The sequence below is a fragment of the Anomalospiza imberbis genome, chromosome 6, assembly GCF_031753505.1.
Source record: "Anomalospiza imberbis isolate Cuckoo-Finch-1a 21T00152 chromosome 6, ASM3175350v1, whole genome shotgun sequence".
In the NCBI taxonomy this organism is placed as follows: domain Eukaryota; kingdom Metazoa; phylum Chordata; class Aves; order Passeriformes; family Viduidae; genus Anomalospiza; species Anomalospiza imberbis.
Window position 1 is genome coordinate 57,009,484 of NC_089686.1, and position 24,422 is coordinate 57,033,905.

Consider the following 24,422-nt stretch of genomic DNA (forward strand, 5'->3'; position numbering starts at 1 on the left):
CGCCTTCCCCAGCCCCAGCCCCTGTTGTAATGTTGCAGGGTTTGATGAGTGGCACTTCACATTCATTCACCTCATCTACCACCTTAATGATTCTCAGTACCCTTCCTGATGATGTCCAACGCACCCACTTCGTGCTGCTGCTGGACGCTGAGCTGGAAGGTCACTTTTCTCCCTCAGCATCTCTGATGTGGCCTATCACACAACTCTGGTTCCTTTCTCCATCACAGATTTTTTTTTTCCTCTCCACTCCCACTTACCTTGAATACATGAGAGCTGTCAGAGTTAAAATCCAGTCTAATTTAGCAACTGGTGGCTTCAAAGTGCTGTGGTTTTAGTCAGAAAATAAAATGGAATTCTAACTGGAAAACAAAACAAGATCTAGAACAGAATTTGAAATAGCATTTTGAAAACATTTCCAGATATATTTATATATAAAAGCCACTATTTCAAAATACTAATTTGACTGAATTCTGGAGTCCCCTAGCAACTATTTTTGCAGTAGAAGGACTGTTTAGACTGGGTTTTGCACAGGCCTTTTTTTCAGGACTGAAGGAAGGTGCCCTGGCTGCTGAGTGCTGCTCTTTAGGTTCTCAGTGGGCTTGTTCACTTGGGGGCCTCCTCCAGGGATCTCCAGGCTTCAGTGGAAGAGGGCTGACATGTGTGTGGGTTGCATGGTTATTATTGATGCTGTGCCCTGGAGGTGACAGCAGGCCTGTTTCTCAAGCCTGGGCAGGTGTGTTTACTTGTCTGTGTTTCTGTGCTTCCATGATCTATGTGAAGTCCATGAAGTAATGTCCTGGCTGAAGGTCCATGGTGTGCCCTAACTAGTGAATCCCTGTGCATCCAGGAGAGAGCAAAGGTAACCAGCACTGATTCCAAACCATTTCAGCTACTTATTTTAAACCCATTATAAATAAAGGGTTGAATCTTCTATACCAGCATCATACAGAATATAATTTTTGAAGCAACTCTACTGTCACAGACATGAAAAGAAATGTATTGATGGAAGGTCCATTTTTCAATGCCTGATTGAGTTACTTGGCAGGATTAAAAATAAAATTTAAAAATCCCTCATATCAGCCAAGATATTTTTACAATATTTTAAAAGACACTTCTACTGTCTCGAGCTTTCTCAGGTAGAATTTGAAGCAGCCTTTCATACCAGATATGATACTTCCTTCTTGTGCGTTTTTGGATTATATGTTATAATGAAAACATTTTGCAACATGCTATTCCTTAAAATAAGAGTACTTGTATCATATTGTGTGTATAAGTTACATAATTATGTAGAGTAAATACAACTGTAATTTCAATCTAGCATATATATTTTTTTTTCTTCTGAAAAGAATCCCTCCTGTTTGTAACAGTTAGATGTACAACTTCAGTTCTCTGATTGTGGAAGCTGACAGCTCATACCTGACTACTGCTGAGATGGTGTTGTTTATGCCTGAGGCAGAGAAACAGGTCAGTCTGACTCAGCACACTGTTCTGACTCCTGCCTTTGAAAGAGCTCTGTGTGTAGAAATGAAGAGCATGTGCACATCTCTCCAATTGTGAGTTCTCCTGAAAAGGCATTACTGGTCTTTTCTAACTTCAGCCTTCTTTACTCTTCAGCAAGTAAGTCCTTCCTGCAGCACAGGAGCCAGTGTTCTCCTTTTATCTCTTCATGTCACACCTTGAAAACAACTATTTTCTCAAAAAATGCTGCTACTGTTCTCTTGGTAGCCCAGAGTGGCAAAAGTGGTATCATGCTGGTTCCTTTCTTCATCTCCTCGGAATATGTAAAGGTATTGTGCTGTTCCTGCGGTTTCTGAGTAAAGCTCGGGAGGAATGAAAAATCTGAGTCTCTGCCTTACTCAGCATATTGAGTAACCAGCCCAGGGCAGCTACAAAACACTTTTAAAGCCAGGCCTCCCTCCCCACTGGCAGCAGCCCCGTGCCACTGGCATCCAGCTCTCATTTTAGAGTGATTTGTTTGTCTTCAGGAGGCAGCAGATGGCAGCAAAGTTGTACAGATGCACCAGGAGAAGGAAAATACCTTTGTGCACACACTCTAACAACATTCCATGGAAAAAACGTATCATTTGTTTCTGTCTGTCTTGCAGTGTGGTTAAGACAATAAATCAGGTTTATTGGCCCTCATGCACTTGTAACGTAAGGGGTTGTTTTTCCCCCATTACCAGGAGTTAATTTAAATCAGGCTGGGGTGAAAGGACGTGAACTATTTCTCAGTAAGTCATTTTCATCTCTGTAGGACTCACTTCTTTGTGCAAATCTCTTTATATCCTTCATTAAACAGATACTGATGGCCTTGTGCAAATATTATAACAGTGCTGGTGTGTGCACTTTGATTGACTGCCGGTCTCTGCTGTGAGCTACGGAATTCCTCTCTCACTTGAGCTGTCCAGATACATCCTTCTCCAACACTTCAAAATAGGTAGCAATATTTTTTTTAAAACATAAAGAGCAAAAAGAGGAGGAAGGAAATGCTACTGTATAAAGTCTTACTGTTTAAAACGCTCCAAAGTCCTACTGTGTTAAATAAAAAATGAAGCCTGGGTTTTGGACAACAGCACTGGAAGTTTCTGGGATTCCATCCCTGCTCATGAACACATTTAGTGACGCACTTGACACATGTATGTTTGCTGAAGTTGTCACTGCCAGCAGCACCACATCCACTTAGAGCAGCAGCAATAAGCATACATTGCTGAACTCATTTCAGATTAAATGGAGAGTCTGGATTTGTGTTCCTTCTTTTTAACAGGGATCCCATTCCTTACTCGTATCTTTTAATAGTTTCTTCCGTGTTCAAAACCAGAAATTGGGAATAAATGAAGTATAAAGCAAAATTTACAATACAGTTTTTTGGTATAAAAATAGACATGTTTTTGAAAGAAAGCTGGGGCTTAGATTTTCTTCCTGCTGAAGTCAGTAGAAGTTTTGTTTCAATTAGATAGGATCAGTCTTGGACCTGGGATTTGTTGCTGAGATTCCTATCTGGCTCACCAGTTCATCACACCAGCATGTCTGATGTCTGTAGGCAGTAAGGAGACTAATGATATATGCCAGTTGCATACTTTTTCATGTTTATCAATAAAGGCTAGACTGTGAATGTGTTCCTTATGCAGAATGAGATGCAGGGCTGCACAGCCTCGGGAAAAAAATTACTTAGGAAAAGGGATTTAAAATCCCTCACTTTTTCCTTGTCTCTAAAGAGAACAGACATATTTTACAAGGTGCAGCTGTCCTCTTCCAGTGTGCAGCTCACACCTGCTCCTGAGCCCTCCTGGGCAGGCAGGGAAGTGTGGTGGTCTCTGAGAGTTGGGTGCTTTCCAGCAGAGAGACACTAGAGCTGGGTCACATCAGGGGAAAGGAGGAGCACACACACCCTCCTGTGCTGTGCTGTAACAGCAGGGGGATGAATTACACGGTGCCTTTCAGTCTTGGAGTGATTCAGCGCCATGGAACTCCTGTCACAGAAACCACCTCTTAAAAGGACAAAAAGCGTGTTTGTTTGATGAGCTGCTCAGTCTGCTCCTGAACTAACAGATAAGATCCGGCTTGTTTGTTCTCCCATTTCTGCCCCTACTGCTGGACATCAGAGATTAAGACCCAGACATCTATTTGTTTGTTTTTTTACACCATGTTAGAAAAGTATGGAGAAAATAAAAACCTTTTTATAACTGATGGAAAAGTTGCATGTAATTTTCAGAGAAGTGACAACTTACAGAAAGTATTGGAAGAATACTTATTTTGCAAACCTATTCTCAGAGTCAGAATTTATTACAAAAAATGTGCCTTCAATGGCTAGAACATATTTTTCTTGACTTTGGAAAACCCCAGGATTTTGTAAGTGGATGAGAGAATCAAGGAGGTCTAGTTAAATGTTTTGTAAAAGTTATCACAGAATCAAAAAAGTAAAAAAAATTCATTTGGCATCCTCACTGCTGTTGTGTTTGCTGGGAATGTTGCATGCAAAACACTCCAGTCTTATCAAATCATTAACATGGATTCTAGTCTTAATGGGACCATTTGTTTTTCATCTGGAGACATTACCAAGCATTTTGACTAGTGTACATAGCTTGTAGTAAAAAGGCTTTTACATAGCAAAGTTTTTTACCTCATGAACAAATTATGCTCCTTCTTCTCATGAAGGATACATGGCCTCACTCCAAAGAATTAAGTATTTAAAGATTAAAACAATTTCAAAGCTGACACAAATTTTTTGGTGAAAAAAAACCCTGTTCCTTAAAAAATATTTGGATAATAAAAGCAAACCCTTGTGAATGCAACAAATAGATTTTAATTAGGCATAATTGGATTTACTTATTGGTTGTAGTCAGTCATGCTGGAATTCTTTCTCCTGATGCCTGTGTGCTCCACACTACTTAAGTATGATGTGAGATAATATGAAACGGTGAATTGACGGCACAAGGAAACTATTTGGATGGCTGTCTGGAGTTGCCATTATTGGCTTTAATTATGACTTGCTGTCCTTTGGGTACTCAATGAGCCAGAAAAGGCTTCATATGTGCCAAAGTATTCATTAGTATTCCCCTTTCTGTCATTGTGCTTGCAGAAAGAGTTTATATCTGGCACCTGACTGCAGTTCTCCTTAGCACGGACCGAGATGCTTTGCAGATTTTGATAATCATCTGTAAGTACACCGGCGTCTCTACTTTTTGGATGCTGTAGAAGTTGTTCCTAGGTAACCGTGGAAGAACTCTGACCACTTTCTGATGTAACTGGAGAACAAACAATTTTTGCGGTTGTTCATGTGACACGGCTGCATAAAGAAAATGTCGTGGTACCAACTGGAAAAAGAAAAATAATTACTTGTTTTCCTCTTCCAGGTTAGGGGACCTGCACTAGGGCTTCATGGGGAAGTCCTTGTATATATCAGCATTTTAGGCACTTTGACATCATTCCATGTAGAGCTAACAATGAAGCCCAAAAAACTTTTTGAAATAAAAATAGCCTTTGGAATCCATTTTGGTAATGAAAATTTGTCTATAGTGAATTTTGGATAGAATAGACTAGATTAACTAAATAGAATAGAATTAAATAGAATAGATTTTTTTGTCTGCCATAGGGTGTCCCTAGGGTAGCTACAAAACACAGTAATCACTCCTAAAGAATACTCCATGAACTTTTCTGACACTTTGCTGTGGAGGCTGTGCTGAGAATGGTGACCACTCCTTTGGCATCTGCTCTTGAACAGGCTGGTGGACAAGGATGAATTCCTGCTCCAATACATATTTACCATTGCAAAACTTAACTTTCATTTAGAACAGTGTTTGAACTTCGAGTCATGTTTTTAGCAGCCTTTGAAATACTGTCCTGTGGGACACCAGATTGTTCTTAGAAACGAATATTTTAACTAAGGTGGTGTGTAAACAGATGCTCCTGATTTTGGAGGCATTTGATGACATCTCCCACTTCTCATCTGATACATTACAGCATAAGCTGGCTTTGACCTAAGTACAAAGTTCTTCTTGAACTTCTGCTGTTACAGGAGGATGCTCTCTTTCATGTGCTGTTTCCCAGTCTTGTTCTCCCTGAAACCCCAAATCCTTACACTTGTCAGAGATTTTAATCTAGATCATGGATGAACTTCAGCCACTATTGAAGCATCCACGCCCAACATTTTGCTTTATGGGATGAAGTGAAAAGATGCTTCAACAGGGTTTTTCAGTATCATCCCCTGTTTGGGCAGGAGGAAGAGCTTTCACCTGGGCAAATTGCACGTGGGGCTGGTGCAGAAATGGATGAGAAGAGAGGATGCTGTCTTGATATATTCTACCCCTTATAAACCCATTCCCTGAAACCTAGAACTGAGTCTGTCTAGCCTAGGTTAGCCAAAATCCACTGGCATTGTGTTTCCAGGGTTTCCTTGTCTGCTCTTTACACTCAAAGAGTGTGCCATCTTTGGGCTGCTCACTACTTCCTGACATCTCTCCTTCAGCAGTGCTTGTGCTTTAAAACACATGGTTTCAAAGATTGGTGGGGGAATGGAGGGAACTTAAAAAACCCCAATCTTTCTTTTCTTTGGTTGCCATTTATTGCAGAGAGTTTTGCTTCTCCTTACAGGCGCGGCAGGTGGTGCTCTTGGTCCTTCCAAACACAAGTTGCACTTCCTAAACTCCAGTCAGGCCAGAATTGTGCCATCCTGCACCAGCTGGCTGGTTTGAGCCCTGTCTGGTTCAGGGCAGGGTCTTGCAGCTTTGAGTGAAGTGTTTTCCACCAGTGAAGAGGAATGGAGGGAAGAAAAGGTACTCTATGTGGGGTTTTGGCAGGAAATGAAGAAAAAAGATCAATACAAACAAAAGGAACTAGTTGGCAAGTACATACTTAACCACACTGTAGCCCAATCCAGCCTTCTGTCCCAAATTTAGATGTAAAAATACTAACTGTGGAACTTACAGGGAAAACGTAGCTATTAAATGGGATGGTTCTGTTGCCGTTGTTTTCTTGTGCTGTGTACATTAAGTAGGATCACGCTTTCACCCACAAATTGTAATTTCTCAGTGCAAGCACCACTGAACTTGTAACAGCAACAATTCTCATTTCCAGGTTCCACTTGCTTGTTTCTCAGCTGGCAGCTATACCTTGTGCTGAAGACCATGCATTTGTGTCATCCCTTACATCTTGCAAAATCTGGATCAGAAAGGCCAAGGGCAGGAGACCGGTAAATTCTCTTCCAGCTGTTAACAAACAGGTAATTAAAACTGGCAAAGTATCATTATCTTTGGTTTTCTTTCTTTTTAAAATAATGTTTCAAGTGGAAAATCCACCTCTCCAGATTTCAAAAATCTAAGTTGAAAGTGCTTAGAAAGTAACTAAAAATAGGCAATTCTGAGCAGAACTTCAAAGTTTGGAAAGAAAAATCATGACTACATGCCAAGTATCTCATCAAGAGATTCCTACCCAAGGTTTTTGCAGCAGTTTCCTGGAAAGGTGTCATTGCCAGTTCTTTTCAGTTTTTCTTGTAAATATATGTTCTTGAGGAATTTAATATTAGGTAAACAAAATTAAATGCCCACTTTATTTTTTCTAAAGGCATTGAGTTCTGCTGTTCCCCAGTCCCCTCCTGTATATGTTCACTATGTTCAGAGACATGGTAAAATAGAGGAAATGCTTCATTTCACCCAGTAAGTTATTCAAATACACTTGATTAGGTTTTAGGTTTGTTTTCCTCAAGTGCAAGGAGTAGACACCAATAGATGGTGCTGGTGGTGCATTAATAAGGTTCAGTTTCACATTTGTTTTCTGGTCTGTGCTTGGAATTTGTTTAAAAAAAAATAGAAGGAGAACAAAACAAAACAACAAAAAAAGAACAAAACAACAAAATCCCTCATGATAAGCTTTTATCCAAAATGTTCTCCCCACACTGAACCGGTCACCGTTTAACTTTAACCTGAACTGTGGCCCAGGAAATCCTTCAACATAAATAACCTTGGAAGCTGCCATGACCATTTTTGGAACGTGCTGCCTCAATAAATCTGTTACTTTGTTGTGCAATGTTGAAGTGTGCAGTTGTTTCTCTGATTAATTAGGGCAAAAAATAAACTTGCACGATCAATCCAAGCTGTGACACGTTTCAGCCCTGGCTTGAACATGTGGGCAGAAAAGAGCCTTAGAGCCTTCTCCACAGACCTGCCCTGGAATTTTCGGATGCATTGCTGGCTCGGAGATTACTCCATTTGATGAGATAAGGTGGCTGCTAACAAAGTGCAAGGGAAGAGTTTTGGTCTGTCCCAGGACTGCCATTCTAGCTTAGCATGAGTAGGACTGAACACAGTGAGAAATGATTCATCTTGACCACTGCCCCCACTAAAGACAACATAACTGAAGTGTTTTATGTAATTGTGTTTATTTTATTTCACATATTACCCATGGAGAACAGCTGATACATTCTCTATATCTTTCACCAGTCTGGAATGCAAGATAAAAAAAGGTATGGAAAAAGAGTTTAACGTTTGACATTCATGATATGAAAAATAGAGGGGATACAATGTTTTAAAATGCCCTTATGCAATATATATATATATATATATATATATATAAACCGTATAAAAATAAAATATATTTTTCCAAAAAAAAAAAAAAAAGACATGGCACAGAACAATCTTAAATACCAATGCATATCTCGTGATCCACACACACCGCACTTATAATTAACAAAAACCACGTACAATTGCACTTTTCCTCTCTGTGACGTTCAAGTATATCGCAGTCCCCGCAGGGACTAATGAGTGTCCGATTCCCTGCCGGGTGCACATAACGCAGAGGGTAGAGCAGACGAGGGCGGCTTGTCCTTGCCCACGGCTGACGCGCACCCTCCAGCCCTCGGGGGCAGAGGGCGAGGCCGGGGCCCGTCGCCCACCGGCGGGTCCCCCCCTGAGCATCCCCTCCTCGGGGCGGCGGGGCGCGGGAGGGCGGCCAGGGCCGCCCGGCCCCCCGGGAGCAGCGGCGGCGCCTTCGCGTCGCGGGCGGCGGCGGCTGCGGGAGCCGGCGGTGCCCGGCCGGGGAGGGCCAGAGTCCGTGGCGGGCGGGGGGCGCAGCGTCCGCTGCCTTCTCAGCTCCCCCGGAGGGCGCGCCGGGGTCCCGCCCGGGCAGGCGCTCTCCGCGAATCCTGGCGGATCTCAGCCCGTGCCTCAGTCCATCCGTCGAGGCGGCCTCGGCCGGGTCTTGCGGCGCTTCAGACTCCGAGGACGGCGGCGAGGGGCTGCGCCCGGCGCGTCCGTGGGCGCCGCCCGGAGCTGGGGGAGCGCGCCGGGCTGCGGCGCTCGGGCAGGGAGCGTCGCCGGCGGCCGTAGCCCTGGGGGCTGATCTTGTTTGGGGGGGCGGCATCGTTCCTATCGTTGACGGCCGCCCTGTGGAGCTCGTCGACCAGCCAATGCACCGTGCACGTCCCGAAGCGGCACGCCTTTGTTTGGAAGTGGGGGAATCTGTTAATGCTCTGGCGGTAGCGCTTGACGCGGATGTGAGCATCCTCCCGGTTGCTGCAGGAAGAGAGAGAGCGGGCATGAGAAGAGCGCAGTGGGGGCCCGGAGGAGGGGACCCGGTGGGCGAGAGAAAGGGAGGGCAGGGAGCCCCGAGGCTGGAGACGGGCTCGTCCCCACGGTACCCAGCTGCCCCCCAGCAGTCCCGGCTGTGCCCTCCGCGGGAGCGCGGATCAGAGCCTGCTGCCCCGGCTAGGAGAGGCCCCGCCGGTTTACGGCTGTTACTTTTTCCTACGCATCCAAGGCTCGAGTTACTATTTATATCTGGCTTTCGCAGCAAAGGCGCTACTATCTCCCGCCAGCTAAAGAGCGCGGGGAAAGGAAGGCGGGAGGCTGCTTTCAGCGCGATGGGCAGCCCGGGCAGGACCTGCCTCTGGGGCGGGGAGGATCGACAGCGAGAATAACCCTAAACACCCGGAAACGAGGGGACCCCGAAACTTTCCAGTGTCTCGAGCAAGTGCCCGAGCCCAGGAAGGGCTGGAATTTACCTGGGAGGCGAGACTCGGGAATCCTCCTTCACGTCCTGGGTGCGTATGAGAGGCAGCACGTCGGCGGCTGCCCCCAGCCCTCGGAGCAAGCCCGCAGGCTTCACGTCCCGCTTGGCTCGGCTTAGTGCCCATTTCGTCCATCTGAAAGAGCACAAGGGAAGAGGAGAGCCTGTTATCGCAAGTCTGCAGGGCGGGAGCCAAACCAAATAGATTCGAGAGGCGAAAAATCTTTGCCAGCGCCGAGATTTTTTTCTTTTTTTTTTTTTTTTTTTTTCCTCCCCCCAGTCAATGTTTCCTGAAAGGGCACGAGGCCTTTAAGGAGCTGAGCAATTTCTGCAGGGAATCCAGTGCCTCTGATCGCTGCCGGACCCAGGCGCGGGGGCTCGGCAGCTCGACGCGCGGCGCGGGGCGCTGGCAGGAGGGCGCGCTCCGATACTCACTTTCTTTTGAACTCTGTCGCTACGTCCGCCCTTGCAGCATCCACCCCGAAGAAAGTCACAGAGCCGAGATAGAGCAGGGCTACGTGAACTAGTTTCATTTTGGCTGGGCTCCTGCTGGAAGGAAAAGAGAAGGACTATAAGCATGCTTGCTAATAAAAGTCAAGTAAGGACTGTCCTTTATTCCTGGTGATTCCAGAGACCTCCTTCCCTCGCAGAGCCCCCAGGCTACCGGGGACTTTGTGTCTGATATGAACCAGAAGCTAATATTTGCTCAACAACTTATCACAGAGTAAATAACAGAGCCTCCAAAGTTTACGTTTGTCGAGAGTTTAGTTGCAGAGGCGGCTGAAAACCAGCAGGATTTCCAGAATACCCCCAGCGGCTTGCACTAGGATTTAGCAAACCCATAAGATCAGAGAGAGCTGGCTATCGGACGCATCGTTTCCAAACTCCAGCAAGTGTTTTGCTGCCGAGAAGTTTATTCCCTGATAGCTCCTCTTCCCAATTCACACGCAGAACCAGCTAGTTCTGGATCTTAGGTTGTGAACTGCAGCTGATGCCAAGAGCCAGTGCAAGACTCCACAGCATAACTCCAAACTCTTCCAAACAGTCCAAATTTAGTAGAATTTTACTTGCGTTCCACCTCCCCTGAATCTTTTGTTGCTGCCAAGGACGGGGGAAAAAAATAGTTCTTACCTGACAATGAGGATAATCCACTGAGACAAATGTTTTTGTAGTAGCGATCCGAGCTTGCAGGGTTTCCTGAGGAGCGAGAACTCCTCCTTTGTGTGTGTGTGTGTGTGTGTGTGAAGTAATCACTGCCGAGCTCTGCGCTCCACTGCTCGCTTTTATAGAGCAGCGCGGAGAAGTGGGTGGACCTTGGCGTGGCTGGGCGATCTCTCTTTTGGCACCCCCCCCACCCCCACATTTCAAGCACTCCTTAAGCATTCTGACCTGGACTGGGGGCAACATTGGGGGGGGGTGGAAATAAGAGGATTATTGAAAAATATCTAAAACAACCCCCTTGGTATTTTGTTAATTATAACGGCAGCTTTTAGGATTCTGAGTCATGGCACAACTTGCAAAATCCGATGAGCCCCTCAGCCTGTTTTACCGGGGACAAACATTTTAACCGCCGAAATACAATTATTTTTATGCTGTCTGTAGCATAATTTCTCATTCTAGACATCTTAGCTTCAGGTGGGTGAAAGCAGGGGAGTGGAAACCAGATTCAATCCATTCCAAAATCCATGAAAATCTATCAAATATCAAAGTTCCAAAAAGAAACCCATATTTGGACAACGTGAATTTAAAATGAGTAACTGGAATGACAGCCTTCTTTACATAAGTAATGAGGTGGCAAATCGGGCATCATTAATATTTATGACTTAACTTGGGTGCATTTTTTATCTAACAAAATGCATTTGATTTACTTGATCGATTCAAGTAGATCACGATTCAAATGGATTTGGCAGATGAAGGTTAGAGTCCAGTTCTGTGCCTTGGAACAGAGCAAGTGGCATTGCTTTGGGGCAAACACAGGGTCACTGAAACGCCTGGGGTTACGGGCGCTGGGAAGATACGCCGTGCCTTGTGCTGTTCCCTATCCGCAAACCTCACGGACGTGAGTGCGGTTACTTCCCGGTCAGAAAGCTGAACCAGTGCAGGATCGGGGTCTCTTACAGCATTCTCCCGTCTGGCCAGCAGCAAGACCTTAGTCTGACAACCTTGTTGTTGGGTTTTTTACAGTCTTTAACGCCTTTGCTCCGTGACGCTTCAGAAATGCAGCGGTCCGGCTTCGCAGGGGGTGCTGGAAGCGAGCAGCGGATGGACCGTGTCTCCGCTTACTTGTGGCAGTGCAAATTCGGCGGGACGGAGGGAAATGCCCCAGGAGATCTGCGCCCTGGGGCGCCAGGGTGCCCTGGCCAGCGAGAGACGCTCGGCAGGAAGGAATGAGCTGGTGAGACTTTTCTCTCGCATCTTGCCCCAAGCAAAGCGTTTCAAAAGTCAGGCGAGTGAGTGTGTGCTCGTGACTCTGTGCCTTTCTAGATAGCCGCGGTATATAACAACACCCCGGAGAGGTATGTGCAGGGGGATGACGGAAACTTTCCTGTGCACGGCTCACTCGGTCTAAGGCGCTCTCTCCCTCCCTCCCCCCGCTCCCCAGCAGCGTCCAGACATCTGGAGCTTTCTGTCTCCGGCATCTACCTGTGCGGGACAGGCTGGCCAGGGAGCTGCCATCACCCGGCCGGCGGGGAGGGCCAGCACTGCCTGTCGCTGATCCCCATCGCATCAGCCCCTCTGCCCCGAGCCCCCTGCGCGGCTCTCGCGGGGCGAGGCCGGTCCCCCGGCCCGGAGCCGGCCGCCGGGCGAGCCCGGATCCGCTGCCCGCCGCACCTGCCCGGCCGAGCGCGGGGCGGGACGCGGCGGCGGCCCCGGAGCGCCGGCAGCCAGCGGGGCTCGCCCCCGTCCCTTCCGCCCGCAGCCCCGCGGAGCCGCTGCCCCGCGGAGCCGCTGCCCCGCTGCCCGCGCCTCGGACCGGGCTCCGGAGCACAAACGGGCAGAGCGAGAGGCTTGGGGGCGAAACACAGGGAGGAAGAAATAGGAAAATAAGTGATCTAGAACGGGACCGTATCGTGACCAGAGCTGCACGACTGCATCAGCTCGCGATGGCTGAATTTTAGAGACCTCACGAGGCAGCTCAAGTGTTCAAGCATTTCCTTGACTAGCAGAAGTTTAAACTGAATCTAACTTTTTTTTTTTTCGAATGAGAAGGCAGGATTTTATGTGATAAGCATTGCTTTGACTCAAATTAAGTCTCCCATTCCAGTAAAAAAAAAAAAAAGCCAAAAACAAAAACACCCCACCAACACATTTCCTCAAATGCTGGAAAACCCCTCATTAAAATCCTTGGCTTAAACGGAAAGTGTATTTTGTATACTCTAAGCTAAACAATGCAGAAAAAAAGAAATCCTGCATTGATTTAGGAATAGTAATAACAGTAGTAGCACAACTCCCATGTGATTTCCATGCTGACTGTAACTATCATCTCAGTGATATAAAATTACTTCAAGTAAATTCATGAGGTGGCAAACTCTGACACATAAATGATCAGTGTGTTGCTGATGTGATTCGTGAAAGGGCGTCAGCAGGTAAAGCTGGTTCAAATCAACCACAAAACATCATGTTCTTTGTTCAGATGCTCATTTTGTTCTTTCTATGAACTTGCATTCTCATGCAGTTTGGAAATGAGCAATAGTCACTAAATTGGTACTATGATGTAACAGTGACCACTTAAAAAAATTATTCCACCAATAGTTATTTCCTTAAAAAATAAACAAACAAGCAATTCCACAGAATGCTCCATAGCAATATCATTCACAAGCTTTGAGTCTGAGGCATTGCCAAGCAGTTCAGCAAGACCGGTGTGTGATGTGAAGTGCAGGGTCTCCTGGATGCTGCCTCATCCGTGCGGGAAGCTGGCCTGGAGGAGCAGCCAGCTCCTGTTTACTGCTTATCTTGGGTGTACCATTCAACCTCTTGGTGTTCCCATACAGAAGACCTTACAACAAGTATCTGCTCTGGCAGGGACATGGTGAAGATGAGTTGCTGTTATAATAGAGCATTTTATTCAGGCTGAGATTTATTCGAAAAGAAAAGGTTTAAAATCTGTGGGTAGCAATGGGGAATCATTGTGAGGCAAATATTCGGTGCTGATTATGGAAGAAAACTGTTGTTTGAAGCCAGTGGAAGTGCCTTTGCATGTTTCACTTTGTTTAAACAAATTGTTCTGAATTCATATGGCATGAGTATGAATAGACTGGATTGTATTTCAGCCTGCATGAAATCAGCAGAAAGATAATACTAATAGAAGAATGGCACCCCCTGAAGGATCTAAAAGCTCCACACAGAAAAACCTTACTGTTAGTTCCTGCACTCAGCCAGTTCTCTCCGTGCCAAGAGCACAGCAACAAAGGGGTGATTCCATTTTGGTAGTCCCGTTGGAGGTGCTGTGGTGAGCCTTATGTCTGGTAGGTTTGAGTATACCAAACAAAGCCTCCAAAGTCAGTGGGGAATGTCTATTGGTAGGGGAAAACCTGGTCAGGGTCATGGCTGCCCCCCTGTTCTGGCATGGGCTGGGGTGACACTGGATAGAGACTGCAGGCAAAGTGTGAATTCCCTGCTTCCTGAAGGAGGAGTGAACTGTAGAAGGTACTGTGGGTGTTCACACCTTGTTGTTGGCAAGTGCACAGTGAGAGCGTGGCAACATTGTCCCTTGAGTGCTTTCAGGCTCTTGGAGAGGCTGCAGCCTTGCAGGTCTTCCCCTGGGGTAAGTACACGACTAGGGGCTTGTGGAGACCCGTGCCTTGGTGTCCTCTGTGAGCCCCTGCTTCTCCTGTGAGGAGCTAGGCTACCCTGCTGCAAGTGAGGGAATTAAGGTTTGGTGGTCTGGAGGAGCATTCAGTTTCACTTTCCACTAGAATTTAGGTGAACAAACACTGTGTCTGCTGCACTTCTTCATTTGTCCTAGAAGAATGTAAGATTGCTCTATACTTAAGGGAAGTTGCCCAGAGAAGTTGTGGATGCCACTTCCCTGGAAGAGTTCATGGTGTGGTTGGATGGGTCTGAGCAACCTGGTCTAGTGGAATGTGCCCCTGCCTGTAGCAAGGGGGTTGGAACAGCATGATCTTTAAGATCTCTCCTGACCCAAACAATTCTGTGATTCTGTGAAATAAATAAGCTCAACTGAACTTCCTGTTTCTTATTTAAGATGTGCCGCTTCTTATAAACTTTATAAACTTTGGCTGTACTGATCTAGATGGCAGAAGGAGCAAGGCTGTAAAGTGAGCAGTAGCATTATTGGGAAATCACTAAATAAACATCTTTCTCTCAAAACAGCATTTATTAATGTCCTAGGAAAGGTGTGAGTGATTTTCTCCTGGTAGAGGTGCTGTGTAAAAAGAGCAGTGAGATTTTACTAATGAGATTTGTTATTGCATATTGAATCTTTTTATGAATGCAGATACCATAACCCTAAGGTCCTATTTCAGCTCCAAATTAGGTAATTTCTTAGTGTCTTTAAACTTTCCCTCCAGGTTTAGCTGTACAAAACATTATCCTTTGCTTTTGTGAACTGTTGTTGTGTCCTGAAACCAAAATGCCTATGCACAACTTAACAAAGATATTCCTACCTAACTTCTACCTAGAAGCAACTGACCCCACAGAAAGCATCCCTTTCTCAAAAAGTATGGTCAATCTTTTTTATGTATATATTACACATTTTTCTCTACTCCTAAACAAGGAAATGTATTAGGATTGGATCTTTACACATGTCATTTGCTTCCAAACAGCTAAATCACGAAGCTGATGACTCCGAGGAGATGTCAACCTCTGCCCTCGGCTGAGAAGGCACAAACGGGAACACTGAAGCTTCCTGACCAATTTGCATCTGGCTCATTAGCAAGACACTGCATCACTATGTCCCAGCTAAGAGGTGTAAGAACGGCGTGTTTGAAGCAGAAATGTCCCTGAGACCACTAATGACTGTCTACTGGGTCCCTCGTCAGGAGCGAATCCAGTTTGCTGCACTTCCACGCTCAGCCCGGCACCCACGACTGCTCCTCGCTGGAGTGCAACCCGTGTCCTCCGCGCTGTCTTCTCTCTGTGCTGTCGAACGGGACGTACACAGAAGTTTATCAGTGTTGTCTGCAGGCTCCGCCAGCGACCCAAGCGCTGTACTGTCCGCTCGTTTAACCTCAGCATCTCCGCGACTTGCTGGCAAAGCCCAGCGTGCTTTCGAGGGCCACGGTCCAAAAGGTGCCTGCCTCATCGGCACGTTATGAATAGCACCACGGCAGCTCCCGGCGCGGCCTCGCTGAGCGCCCCAGCGGCCACCGCCCGTGCCCGGGCCAGCACGTCCGAGGCCACGCGGGTCACGCCGAGGCACCGCTGGCCAGTGCCCTGCCAGGCTCGGCCCCGGCGCAGCCAGCCGCGGGCAGCAGCAGGGCCGGGCCGGGCAGCACAGCCCGCTCGGGGCCGTGGGTGCTGCCGTGAGGGGACCCGTGCCGACCCTCGGCACCGCCACAGAGCTCAGCGGGGCCGCGGCACGGCTCCCCCCGCGGCGGCACGTCCCGCACACCCCGGGCAAAACGTGACCGGGACACATTCTGGAAGCGCAATCCCCGATTCCCCGGGCCGGGCTGGCGGGGCCGCCGTTATCTCGCCGCCGGCTTCCATTTCCGCGGAGCCTCAGTGAGGGCGATGCCCGGCGCCGGCAGCTCCTCGCGGGAGCGGCGAGGTGCAGCCCCGCTCAAACACTTGAGTCTCCCCGGGCACGCAGAGCGCTCCGACCCGCCGCGAGTGTCTTTTGTAAGGGGAACGAGCCCCGGTCCCGCCGCCCCCCGGGCGGCCACCGCACCGGGGGAGGCTGCCGGGAGACAAAGCCCCGCGCGGGCGGGGCGCGGACCTCCCCCGCCGGGCCCTCCCCGCCCGCGGGGGGCTGCGAAGGGAGGCCGCGGCGCCGGCGGCGGCGTCCCGGCACGGCGGTCGGCCCGGGGCAGCGGCACTGCGGGACAGCCGGGCCGGGCCGCCCCAGCCCCCGCCCAGCCCCGGGGTCACGGCGAGCGGTCCGGGCGGCGCGCAGGCGCACGGCGTGCCCGCGCCTCCAACATGGCTGAGGTGGTGCCGTTCCTCCTGCGGCGGGCGCGGAGCGGAGGATGCTGAGCCTGGCCCGAGCCGCCGCCGCAGCCGCTGGGGTGGTGAGGCCGAGGCGCGCCCCGCGCAGCCATGGCCAGGCTGGCCGACTACTTCATCGTGGTGGGCTATGACCACGAGAAGACAGGTAGGTGTGGCTGCGCGCAGCGCTGCCCCGCCGTGCCTGGCCGCTCCCCGCGCTCCTGCCCGGCCCCGGCCCCCGCCCGCCTCCGGCCGGGCCGCGGGAGGAGGAGACTGCGGCGCACACGGGGCGCGCGTCCGGCCGGGGGAGGAGGGGGTGAGGGCAGCGGGGCGAGCCAAGGGTTAATCCCCCTTTCCCGAGGGGGAGGCGGAGGGGCTCCGGCACCGACCGGCCGGGGCGGCCCCGGCCCGCCCCGCCCGCCGGGAGCGGCTGCGGTTCCTTCCCGAAAGCGCGGGCAGGTTCAAACGGGGCCCGCGGCCGTGCCGGGCCCGGCGGCCGGAGCCGCGGGGCAGCGCCGGAGCTGCCGGGTCCCCACCTGTGTCCCGCCGGCTGGGGCGCGACAGCCGCGCCTCCCGGGAGAACAAAGGCTGCGTTCGGCGAGCGGCGGGGTTTGCCCGTCTCGCTGCTCATCCATCGCCTGTGGAGCGGTGCCGCGTGTCCCCCGGGGGAGCGCCGCACACGGCTTGGGGAAGGAATGGGTGCTTTTTCCTGAAGCCTCGGGATGCGTCCTGTCTGCTGGGGGAAGGGGAAGTGGTGTTATCTGCTGTCGTTTTGTGGGCAAAGAGAGTGGTTTGTGTTACGTAACTCTCCGTTACGGTACCGGCTTTGTTGCTGCAGAGACCTCAAATCAGTGTTTAAACTGATTGGAAAACGAAGTGATTGTCAACTGGAATGTGTTTGTGCTGCGTGTTTCAGAGCGATATCCTTTGAATGTATGTTGTTAATAAACAATATTTTAAACAGTCGAATGTTCCCTAATTTATTTGACTATGCATAAACCAAACAACACTCAAGTTTGTTACTCAGACTAATTCTTTGAAGTAGCAATTGTGTGTCCTCTGTATCTGTTCATTCGAAAAGTGCAGCTAATAAACTCAGACTATGGGATTTTTTAAAAAGAAATATAATTTTTAGAGAAATCATTATATTTGTGTGTTTAAAGATGCAGCATCTTACAAAGTTCTGCTAAGGGTGTCTTGGATTTTACTATTCTGCAATTATTATTCTATTAATTACATCCTGGTTTCCCCTCCCACCCCATTTGATAATAGGTTTGTCCTAATTGTACTGTCAAAATCAAGCCATGTGAAAATAGGAAGTATTTTATTTTAAAAATAAAGACCTTTTGTCTCTCTCCTGTTTGGAACATTTTCCCTGACAAAGGAGAGAGAACCCAAATCAAAACAAGCCACCAAAAAACCCAGATGTGCTTTTAAGAAGACAAAGCGAGTAGGCTGCTTGCTTCATGGGTATGATCAATCTGACAGAGTATGTGAAGTGAAATTACAGATTGCATTGGAAAGCTTTGTGTCTGTAAAATGTCTTCATCTGTAGCATTTAAGTATGTGTTTAACTTCCCATACATAAATTGTCTCATGAAGTTTTGTAGAATTGCTTGCATGGGTGAAATTGAGCAGATTCAGAAATTGAGCAGATTCAGAAATAACTTCTGAACCTTAATTTAAAAAGGTCATGCCCAGAAAGTAATTGTTTACACTTTATTATTTAAATTACTTGTTGCTGCTTTAATGCTTCATAAGAAAAATGCTTGAAGGAACAACATTCTATTGAAGACTAGGCATACATTGTTTTCCAAATTCCTTTACCCCCACATGCAATCCCATAATACATGGAGTACTGACCTTTATTTTTCTTATAAAACTCAAGTTTTTTGATGCACTTATTATGCCTCCTTCCATATGAAAAGCGGGGACAAACATTTCTAGGATTATAGACTAGCTACCCTTGAAGCTTTTATATTTTTAAGTATGTTCTTTTTTTTTTTTTTTTCTTTTTTTTTTTTCATCTGCAGCTACCTTCTGGCTTGGTTTTAATGTGCTTGATTGTAATACTGAGTGTAATTACATTTTGTAGTGGTTTTTTTGTTTGTTTGTTTCCTTTTTTTCCCCGGCATAATCTGTGGAATAGCTTTGTGTAAACAAGCAAACAAAAATGCTGGACCCTTCCCCCCAACCTGTGTGTCAGTAGCATTTGGATGATAAACACTTGAGGGTGTTTATAGTAGTGACTGCTCTCCCAGGAAAGCCTCACTGTGTCTGCTGGCTCTCCTTTCACTGCTTATATGGATTTATTTACATGTGCCAATATCTTACCCCTGAAAACGTGGTAAAGGTGATTTTCTGGCTTTACTCAAAAAACATCCGCTGTAAATCTCTAAAATGCAGTGCTTATGCGGTTTAGGAGCAGATTTGTAGATTTTTTTCTTGTTTTGGAACACTTTGTTATTGATGCTACAGGTTTTTATCCAGCATAGTCTTCAGGGAAGTGAAGGGTTTTATTGTCCTTGAACCTTGAATAAATCCCTTTGGGAATCAAGCATGTGAAAGTCCATTCCTGTTCTGGTCTAGGTCTGTGTAAATTGATGTTACAGCAGCCCTAGTGCTGCCATTGCTATTGTGTTAAATCTTCCTTTGGATCCTGCTCACTTTAGGATACTCACCCATCCAGAAGACCTTTCTTGCTGGGTGTGTTACCGGTGTTGCTGTATTGTCCTTGGATTACTTTCCTGCCCATTTTTCAAACAGTGCTGGCTCATCAGGATGTCAGATGAACGCCAGTATTGGCATGAAGGAGGGTCAGGAGCATGCTGAAAGACAGATCAGTGCACTCTGAATTTAGATCGGCCGAAATGGTCCTAGAGCCTTGGGCACAAAGGTGCTAGTGAGGTGCCTTGGTCTCCTACATGCTCCAAGGAGACTGAGGGGAGCCCTTGGATAATTTGCCTGACAGGCAGTTCGTTCATGCCTGGCAAGGTGCACTGAGGCTCTGCCTGAGCGGAGAAGGAGCTTTGTGTCAGTAGAAGTGCATGCGCTTAGGAGTTGAGAAGTCTTTGTGGTGTTGAGGATGACCTGATTCGCCCAGCTTTTTCTGTGTTTCAGGTACACTGCTCTGTATTCCTACTTAAGTTGCTCAGTCTGTGTCTCTCACCATAAAACTGAGCTGCAGTGGATCATCGTTTTAATGAAATGTTGTGTATTTTAAGAACTCGTTGTGAGACACTGCTCAGAACGGCAGCAGCAGTAGCTGCTGTCAGAAGTGCATGTTAAGTGTCCTGACAGAGTTGGAGAAACCGGATTTTTAAATCCCCCAGCTTTACTAAACCCCTTTTTTTTGTTTGAACACTGAAAGCATGAGGGATTTCAGGGATACTTTTTCAGAGTAAAGCAATCAACCTTGGTGTATTTTGCCTTCAGCTGAACCTTGGCTGAGGTAGATAACCACATTTTCCCCCATCCTATCAGCACAGTATAAAGCTGTTACATAACTGGCTACAAAAGGCACTTACAGAAGTCTCTGAAAGGAGCAAAGGTTCTACCAAATGTAGGCATTCTGGGTTAGCAGCTAGGAGAAATCCCAGGAGGCCTTACTGTTCATGCATTTTATTTTTTCATGGGTTTTGAAGTGTGTTTGATGTGCTTCACCAAAAAATTCTCATGTAATATGTCTGAATAATGGAATGTGGATGGGATTTAGGAAGAACACAGATGTTTGCAAAGATCACAGAAGGGCATGAGAAAATGACTTTTTTGTTTTGTTTGTTTTTGGTTTTGCTGGTATAAGCCCTAATCATAAAATTATCCCTAGAATGTACATACAGTGATACTTGGAAAAGGTAAAAGAGAGAACATTCTGTGTCTTCCTTAGCTCAGCAGCTGAAAGGTAAGGATAAAGAAGAGAGGCTCCAAAGACTGCATTTGATTAATTCTCCCATACACCTGTAGCAGCTTTCCTGTAGGATGCTGTTTTGTACCCAGAAGTTAAAGGAGAAAACCTGTGAGGTGGAGCAAGATGTTTTCTGTGAGGTTTGGTCGCTCTAAGAGGACAGAGCAATGCTTTGCTCTTGATTCTATGTGCACTTGCAATGTGTAGGACAGAAGGCTTGCAACAGTATAGCAGTTTAATTTGGCTGTTGTCACAACTGATAAATGCTGGTATAACATGTGTAGGCTCTGTTGTGGTTGTTTCTGTTCTGATTTTTATCAGCTCCTCTTCAGGGAAGCCTTTATTGTGTAACATAGCTTTGTATCTCAGAGGATTTTGAAACAAGACAAGTGATTGTTGATGGAGTGGGAGAAATTTCTAAGTGGAGTTGCCTGATTCTTTTGTTTTGTTTTTTTTTTTTTCCTGTGAGCAGATTTTGCCTGCGAAGAATAAAACGTCATGAGGATTTTCTGGTGTATTTGCTGTATATTCATGGTTGAGCATTTCATTGAGCTAGTGTGTGTATAAGGAGTGGATGATTGCTTGATGCCATGGCATGCAATCTCTGTAAAACAAAATGCAGAAAAATAAGGGAATAAAGCTGTTGCTTCAGTGGCTTTCTTATCTGTGCTGCAGCTTAATTTGATTCAAATGCAATCCAGGGAAATCTCAAAGGGATTAAAAAGGCAACAAAAACTGAATCCTTCTTATTATGGCAGGAGAATTTTTGTAGCTGGAATGAAGCATCAAGAGCAGTGCTGGAAGTGGAGCGGCATGCAGGAGTGTGCCTGTGTGCTGCTGGGAGACGGCTGCAGGTGGCTGTGGCTGGGTAGGGCATGGCAGCCCAAAAGCATTGCAAACAAATTAGTTGATCAGTCAATGAAATTAGCTCTTCCTTGTGCTTTCCTTTTCAAATACAATAGATTCCACAGTAGTGTGCTGAAACAGAATGAGGGAAAAGTATTGCCATTGCATATGGTTTTGTTTGTTTTGATTGTGGTGGTGTTTGTTTGTTTGTTTGTGAGATAAAGCTCTCTTGAAAGTCTGCTTGGAGGACTCCCAGTATTTTTTGGTAGCATGTATTCCTAACGATATTCAAGCAGTTTCTTCTAGTACATAATACTGACCAAATTATTTCGATTTTGGTTTATGAATTTATCATTTTGGAGAAATCTTAAAATCAACGGAGATTATGGAGATCTTCTCTCCCTCACACGTCTGTAATGAACATTTCTAAAGAACTTGGATTTCAGACTCTTTACTCTCTCAGTCTTGCCATTATAATAACAACAACAATAAAAATACTTCTTTTTCAGCCTTTCATCTTAAACTAAAGTATTCCTGGAGGCTGATTTCTTTTTTTTCTGTGTAAGCTGTCTTCATTTGTTCTGAAATACGAGGACACAGATTATGTTGAGGGAAGTAGCATTTCCTATCTTTGTGACTAAATTGCAGTCAAGGAACTCTCTCTTCCCTGTTCTGTCCTGGATTAACTTTGTGGATTATCTGACAAAAAGACACTTTTCCTGCAGCCTGTTCATGGAAAACAGTTTGTTATGCAAGCCTGAATAATGTGTAAGCCCTGGCCTTCTATAACCCCAATCATATTTTTCAGTGGAGGGACAATGAGACTGACATTTAACTTCTCCAATGTCCCAAACACAACAGTCTTGTCTTGTAACAGCAAGGAGGAGAATTATACTGCTGTGGTAGTTCTCTGACATCAGTTTGAAGTACCAGCTACCTCCCCAGTTACTGCTGCTCACAAAGGAGAGCCACAGTCACTGTAAAATTTGTAAAATGTGTAACAGCAGATTCACAGTTCGGCTTTGATAACTGTCAGCGAAAGTTGTGTCCTGCAAATATGTACTGGTGAGCAGGAGGTTTTCCTTTGGTTCATCTCTCCTCTTACTCCTCTTTGCAGTAGCATGAGAATTCCAGGCTCCTTGCTTCTATAGTGAAAAAAAAAATGATTTCTAACAATAGCATTATCAGTATTGATGAGATTAATTTTCTTCTGCTTGGCGTTTTGGGAATTGGGTTCCATTTATATGTGTTTGTTGAAATAAATTACTCCTGTGGTGTCAGTGGTATGTTCTGAAGTCAAGGACAATCCAATTAGTGTTGATTGGGATTTGGCAGCTAAATCCCTGCTCATTGAGCCAAGAACATGCTGGTTATTGCTTATCTGCTAGTGACTAGATAGATCCTGATTTCATGTCTCTAATGTTTACAGTTCTCAGTTTTCAATCTTCTGCAAATGAATACTATGAAAAAAATGCAATCATTGAACAGAGCTTGAATTCTTTGTTTCCTTTCTGGTAGCGTTGTGCTCAAGGTGTCAAAGTAACCACAAGATTTCCACTGAACTGGATGTGGCTGACGGGCTGTCACTCCTGCAGCCAGAACCAGCACTTGGTGACAGTATGGTCTGGGGTTGTGTGAGCTGTCGTGGAGGAAAGCTGAGAGAAAGAAAAAACAAACTCATCATAATTCTGGATACAAATTCAGGATAGTTGCGTCCAAAACCCCGTTGGACCATGGGAGACCTCAGTGGATAAAAAGAGGCAAAGGAATGTTACTGGGCTTACAAAATCAATCACTCAGAAAGAAATTCAAGGGGGCAAAAATAGAAGGTAGGAATAATGTCCCTATCCTTTTACTGTGGTTCATATGTTGTTTCCTAGGATTTAAAACCCCTGAAAATCCATTATCTGACACTTGGATTGATCTTCAGCAAAATAGAAATGTCTTTTTTTAAATGCTAGAGTGTTGGGTTGGGTCTGCTTGAATAGCAGCTGGAAGGAAGATGAGACATGCTGGCAGAGGATTTCTCAGATACTTGTGGGTGAAAAGGGATGACAGCTCTTCTTTCTGGAGCCTTGACTTCAGTTGTGGAAGGTTCTGAGTTTTGTGGAGCTCCTTTTGCCAGCTGCTGTAGACAGTGATGCCAGGAGTATGGAGTGTTGTCCGACTCCGTAGTGCGCTGCATGTCACTTCCCGTGGTTTAGGAACCCTTTGTAAGACATTGGCCACTGCTCCTGCTTACTGTATTTGACACATTCTGGTATTTTAGAATGCTTTCTGTCTTCTGGGTTTACTCCAGAAGAATCTCTACCTTTTCTCTCTCACTTTCTCCTTCCTTCTCTTGCTCAATATCCATTTAACTCTCTTTATCTACTCTGTGGTTTTCTGAGATGAAGTCCTCTTGGCCACTCAGTCTGATTTCTTATGGTTTTCATCTTTAAATAAACAAATTCCAATTCATCACACAAGCACCAGGGCCAGGTTTTGTCCCTTCTGTAAATTTTGGGCCTAAAAGCGTGTTTGGTAGAATTTTAGTTTAGGCCAAAACAAATCCTTTTCTCCCCAGTCTTATTTCTTGGAAGCAGAAAAAGTATTTGGTGTGAAATTTTACTGAAATACTTGAGCTAGAAACAGATGTCAACCATTGAGACTTTATGTGGCGCATTTAGTTTGTTTAAGTAAAAAATAATTGAAAATAGCTACAGAACAAGACAGAGCACCGTTAGTGATGCCTGTAGCTGTTAGTTATTTGTGTATCTTAAAAAATCACTCTTGTTTCTTTGTTTGTTATAACTGCACCAGTTAAAGCCCAGTAAACCTTTTAGTTTGACCACTGTGTTGTTGAAGTCTTCCACAGTTTAAACTTGTGCATTTAACATATGTATTTTTGTTTTGGACAAAGAAATGCAGACGCTTGTCCTTTTTTGTGACTATTGTTCTCTGGACTGTAAATCTAATTCCTAAATGGCAGTAAGAATAAGCTGTATGTGTGACTGACAAAATACTCAAGACTCAAAAGACAAAGTTGTGATCTTGTCATAAATGCAACTGTAATGGAATTTAA

The 24,422-nt window shown here is 46.1% G+C and overlaps 2 protein-coding genes and 1 long non-coding RNA gene across 5 annotated transcripts in view; 2 read left to right on the plus strand and 1 right to left on the minus strand.

The window, feature by feature from the left end:
- LOC137476385 (uncharacterized) overlaps positions 1-12,154 on the plus strand; it is a 35,946-nt gene extending 23,792 nt beyond the window's left edge. Inside the window, exons 4-5 of one of the 2 annotated variants that reach the window (XR_011000335.1) lie at positions 3,237-6,688; positions 11,683-12,154. This is a non-coding gene — a long non-coding RNA (uncharacterized lncRNA). The remainder of the gene's footprint in view (positions 1-3,236; positions 6,689-11,682) is intronic. The other variant, XR_011000336.1, reaches the window with a different exon arrangement.
- ADM (adrenomedullin) lies at positions 7,855-10,875 on the minus strand. 2 transcript variants are annotated; one of them, XM_068194617.1, is made up of 4 exons: positions 10,630-10,875; positions 9,934-10,044; positions 9,494-9,634; positions 7,855-9,005 (listed from the first exon to the last, which is right to left on the minus strand). In XM_068194617.1, exons 2-4 carry the CDS (start codon positions 10,029-10,031, stop codon positions 8,702-8,704), a joined length of 543 nt encoding a protein of 180 aa, XP_068050718.1. In that variant the 5' UTR covers positions 10,032-10,044; positions 10,630-10,875; the 3' UTR covers positions 7,855-8,701. The 2 variants fall into 2 exon arrangements, with proteins under 2 accessions (XP_068050718.1, XP_068050717.1); XM_068194616.1 differs by having other exon boundaries at positions 9,934-10,047; positions 10,630-10,867.
- Positions 12,155-16,497: 4,343 nt separating the features above from the next.
- Positions 16,498-24,422, plus strand: part of SBF2 (SET binding factor 2) — a 233,166-nt gene continuing 225,241 nt past the window's right edge. Inside the window, 1 exon segment of the mRNA XM_068194618.1 lies at positions 16,498-16,774. Within this exon segment, the coding sequence (XP_068050719.1) occupies positions 16,720-16,774 (55 nt within the window). The 5' untranslated portion in view covers positions 16,498-16,719.

Bases quoted from the DNA above. Each gene is read 5' to 3' on its own strand.
- ADM (XM_068194617.1), bottom strand. From the start codon at position 10,031: ATGAAACTAGTTCACGTAGCCCTGCTCTATCTCGGCTCTGTGACTTTC. The intron at 9,635-9,933 runs GTGAGTATCGGA...GTGCTCTTTCAG, and splicing joins GCGACAGAGTTCAAAAGAAA to ATGGACGAAATGGGCACTAA. The intron at 9,006-9,493 runs GTAAATTCCAGC...CTCTTCCTGCAG, and splicing joins TCCCGAGTCTCGCCTCCCAG to CAACCGGGAGGATGCTCACA.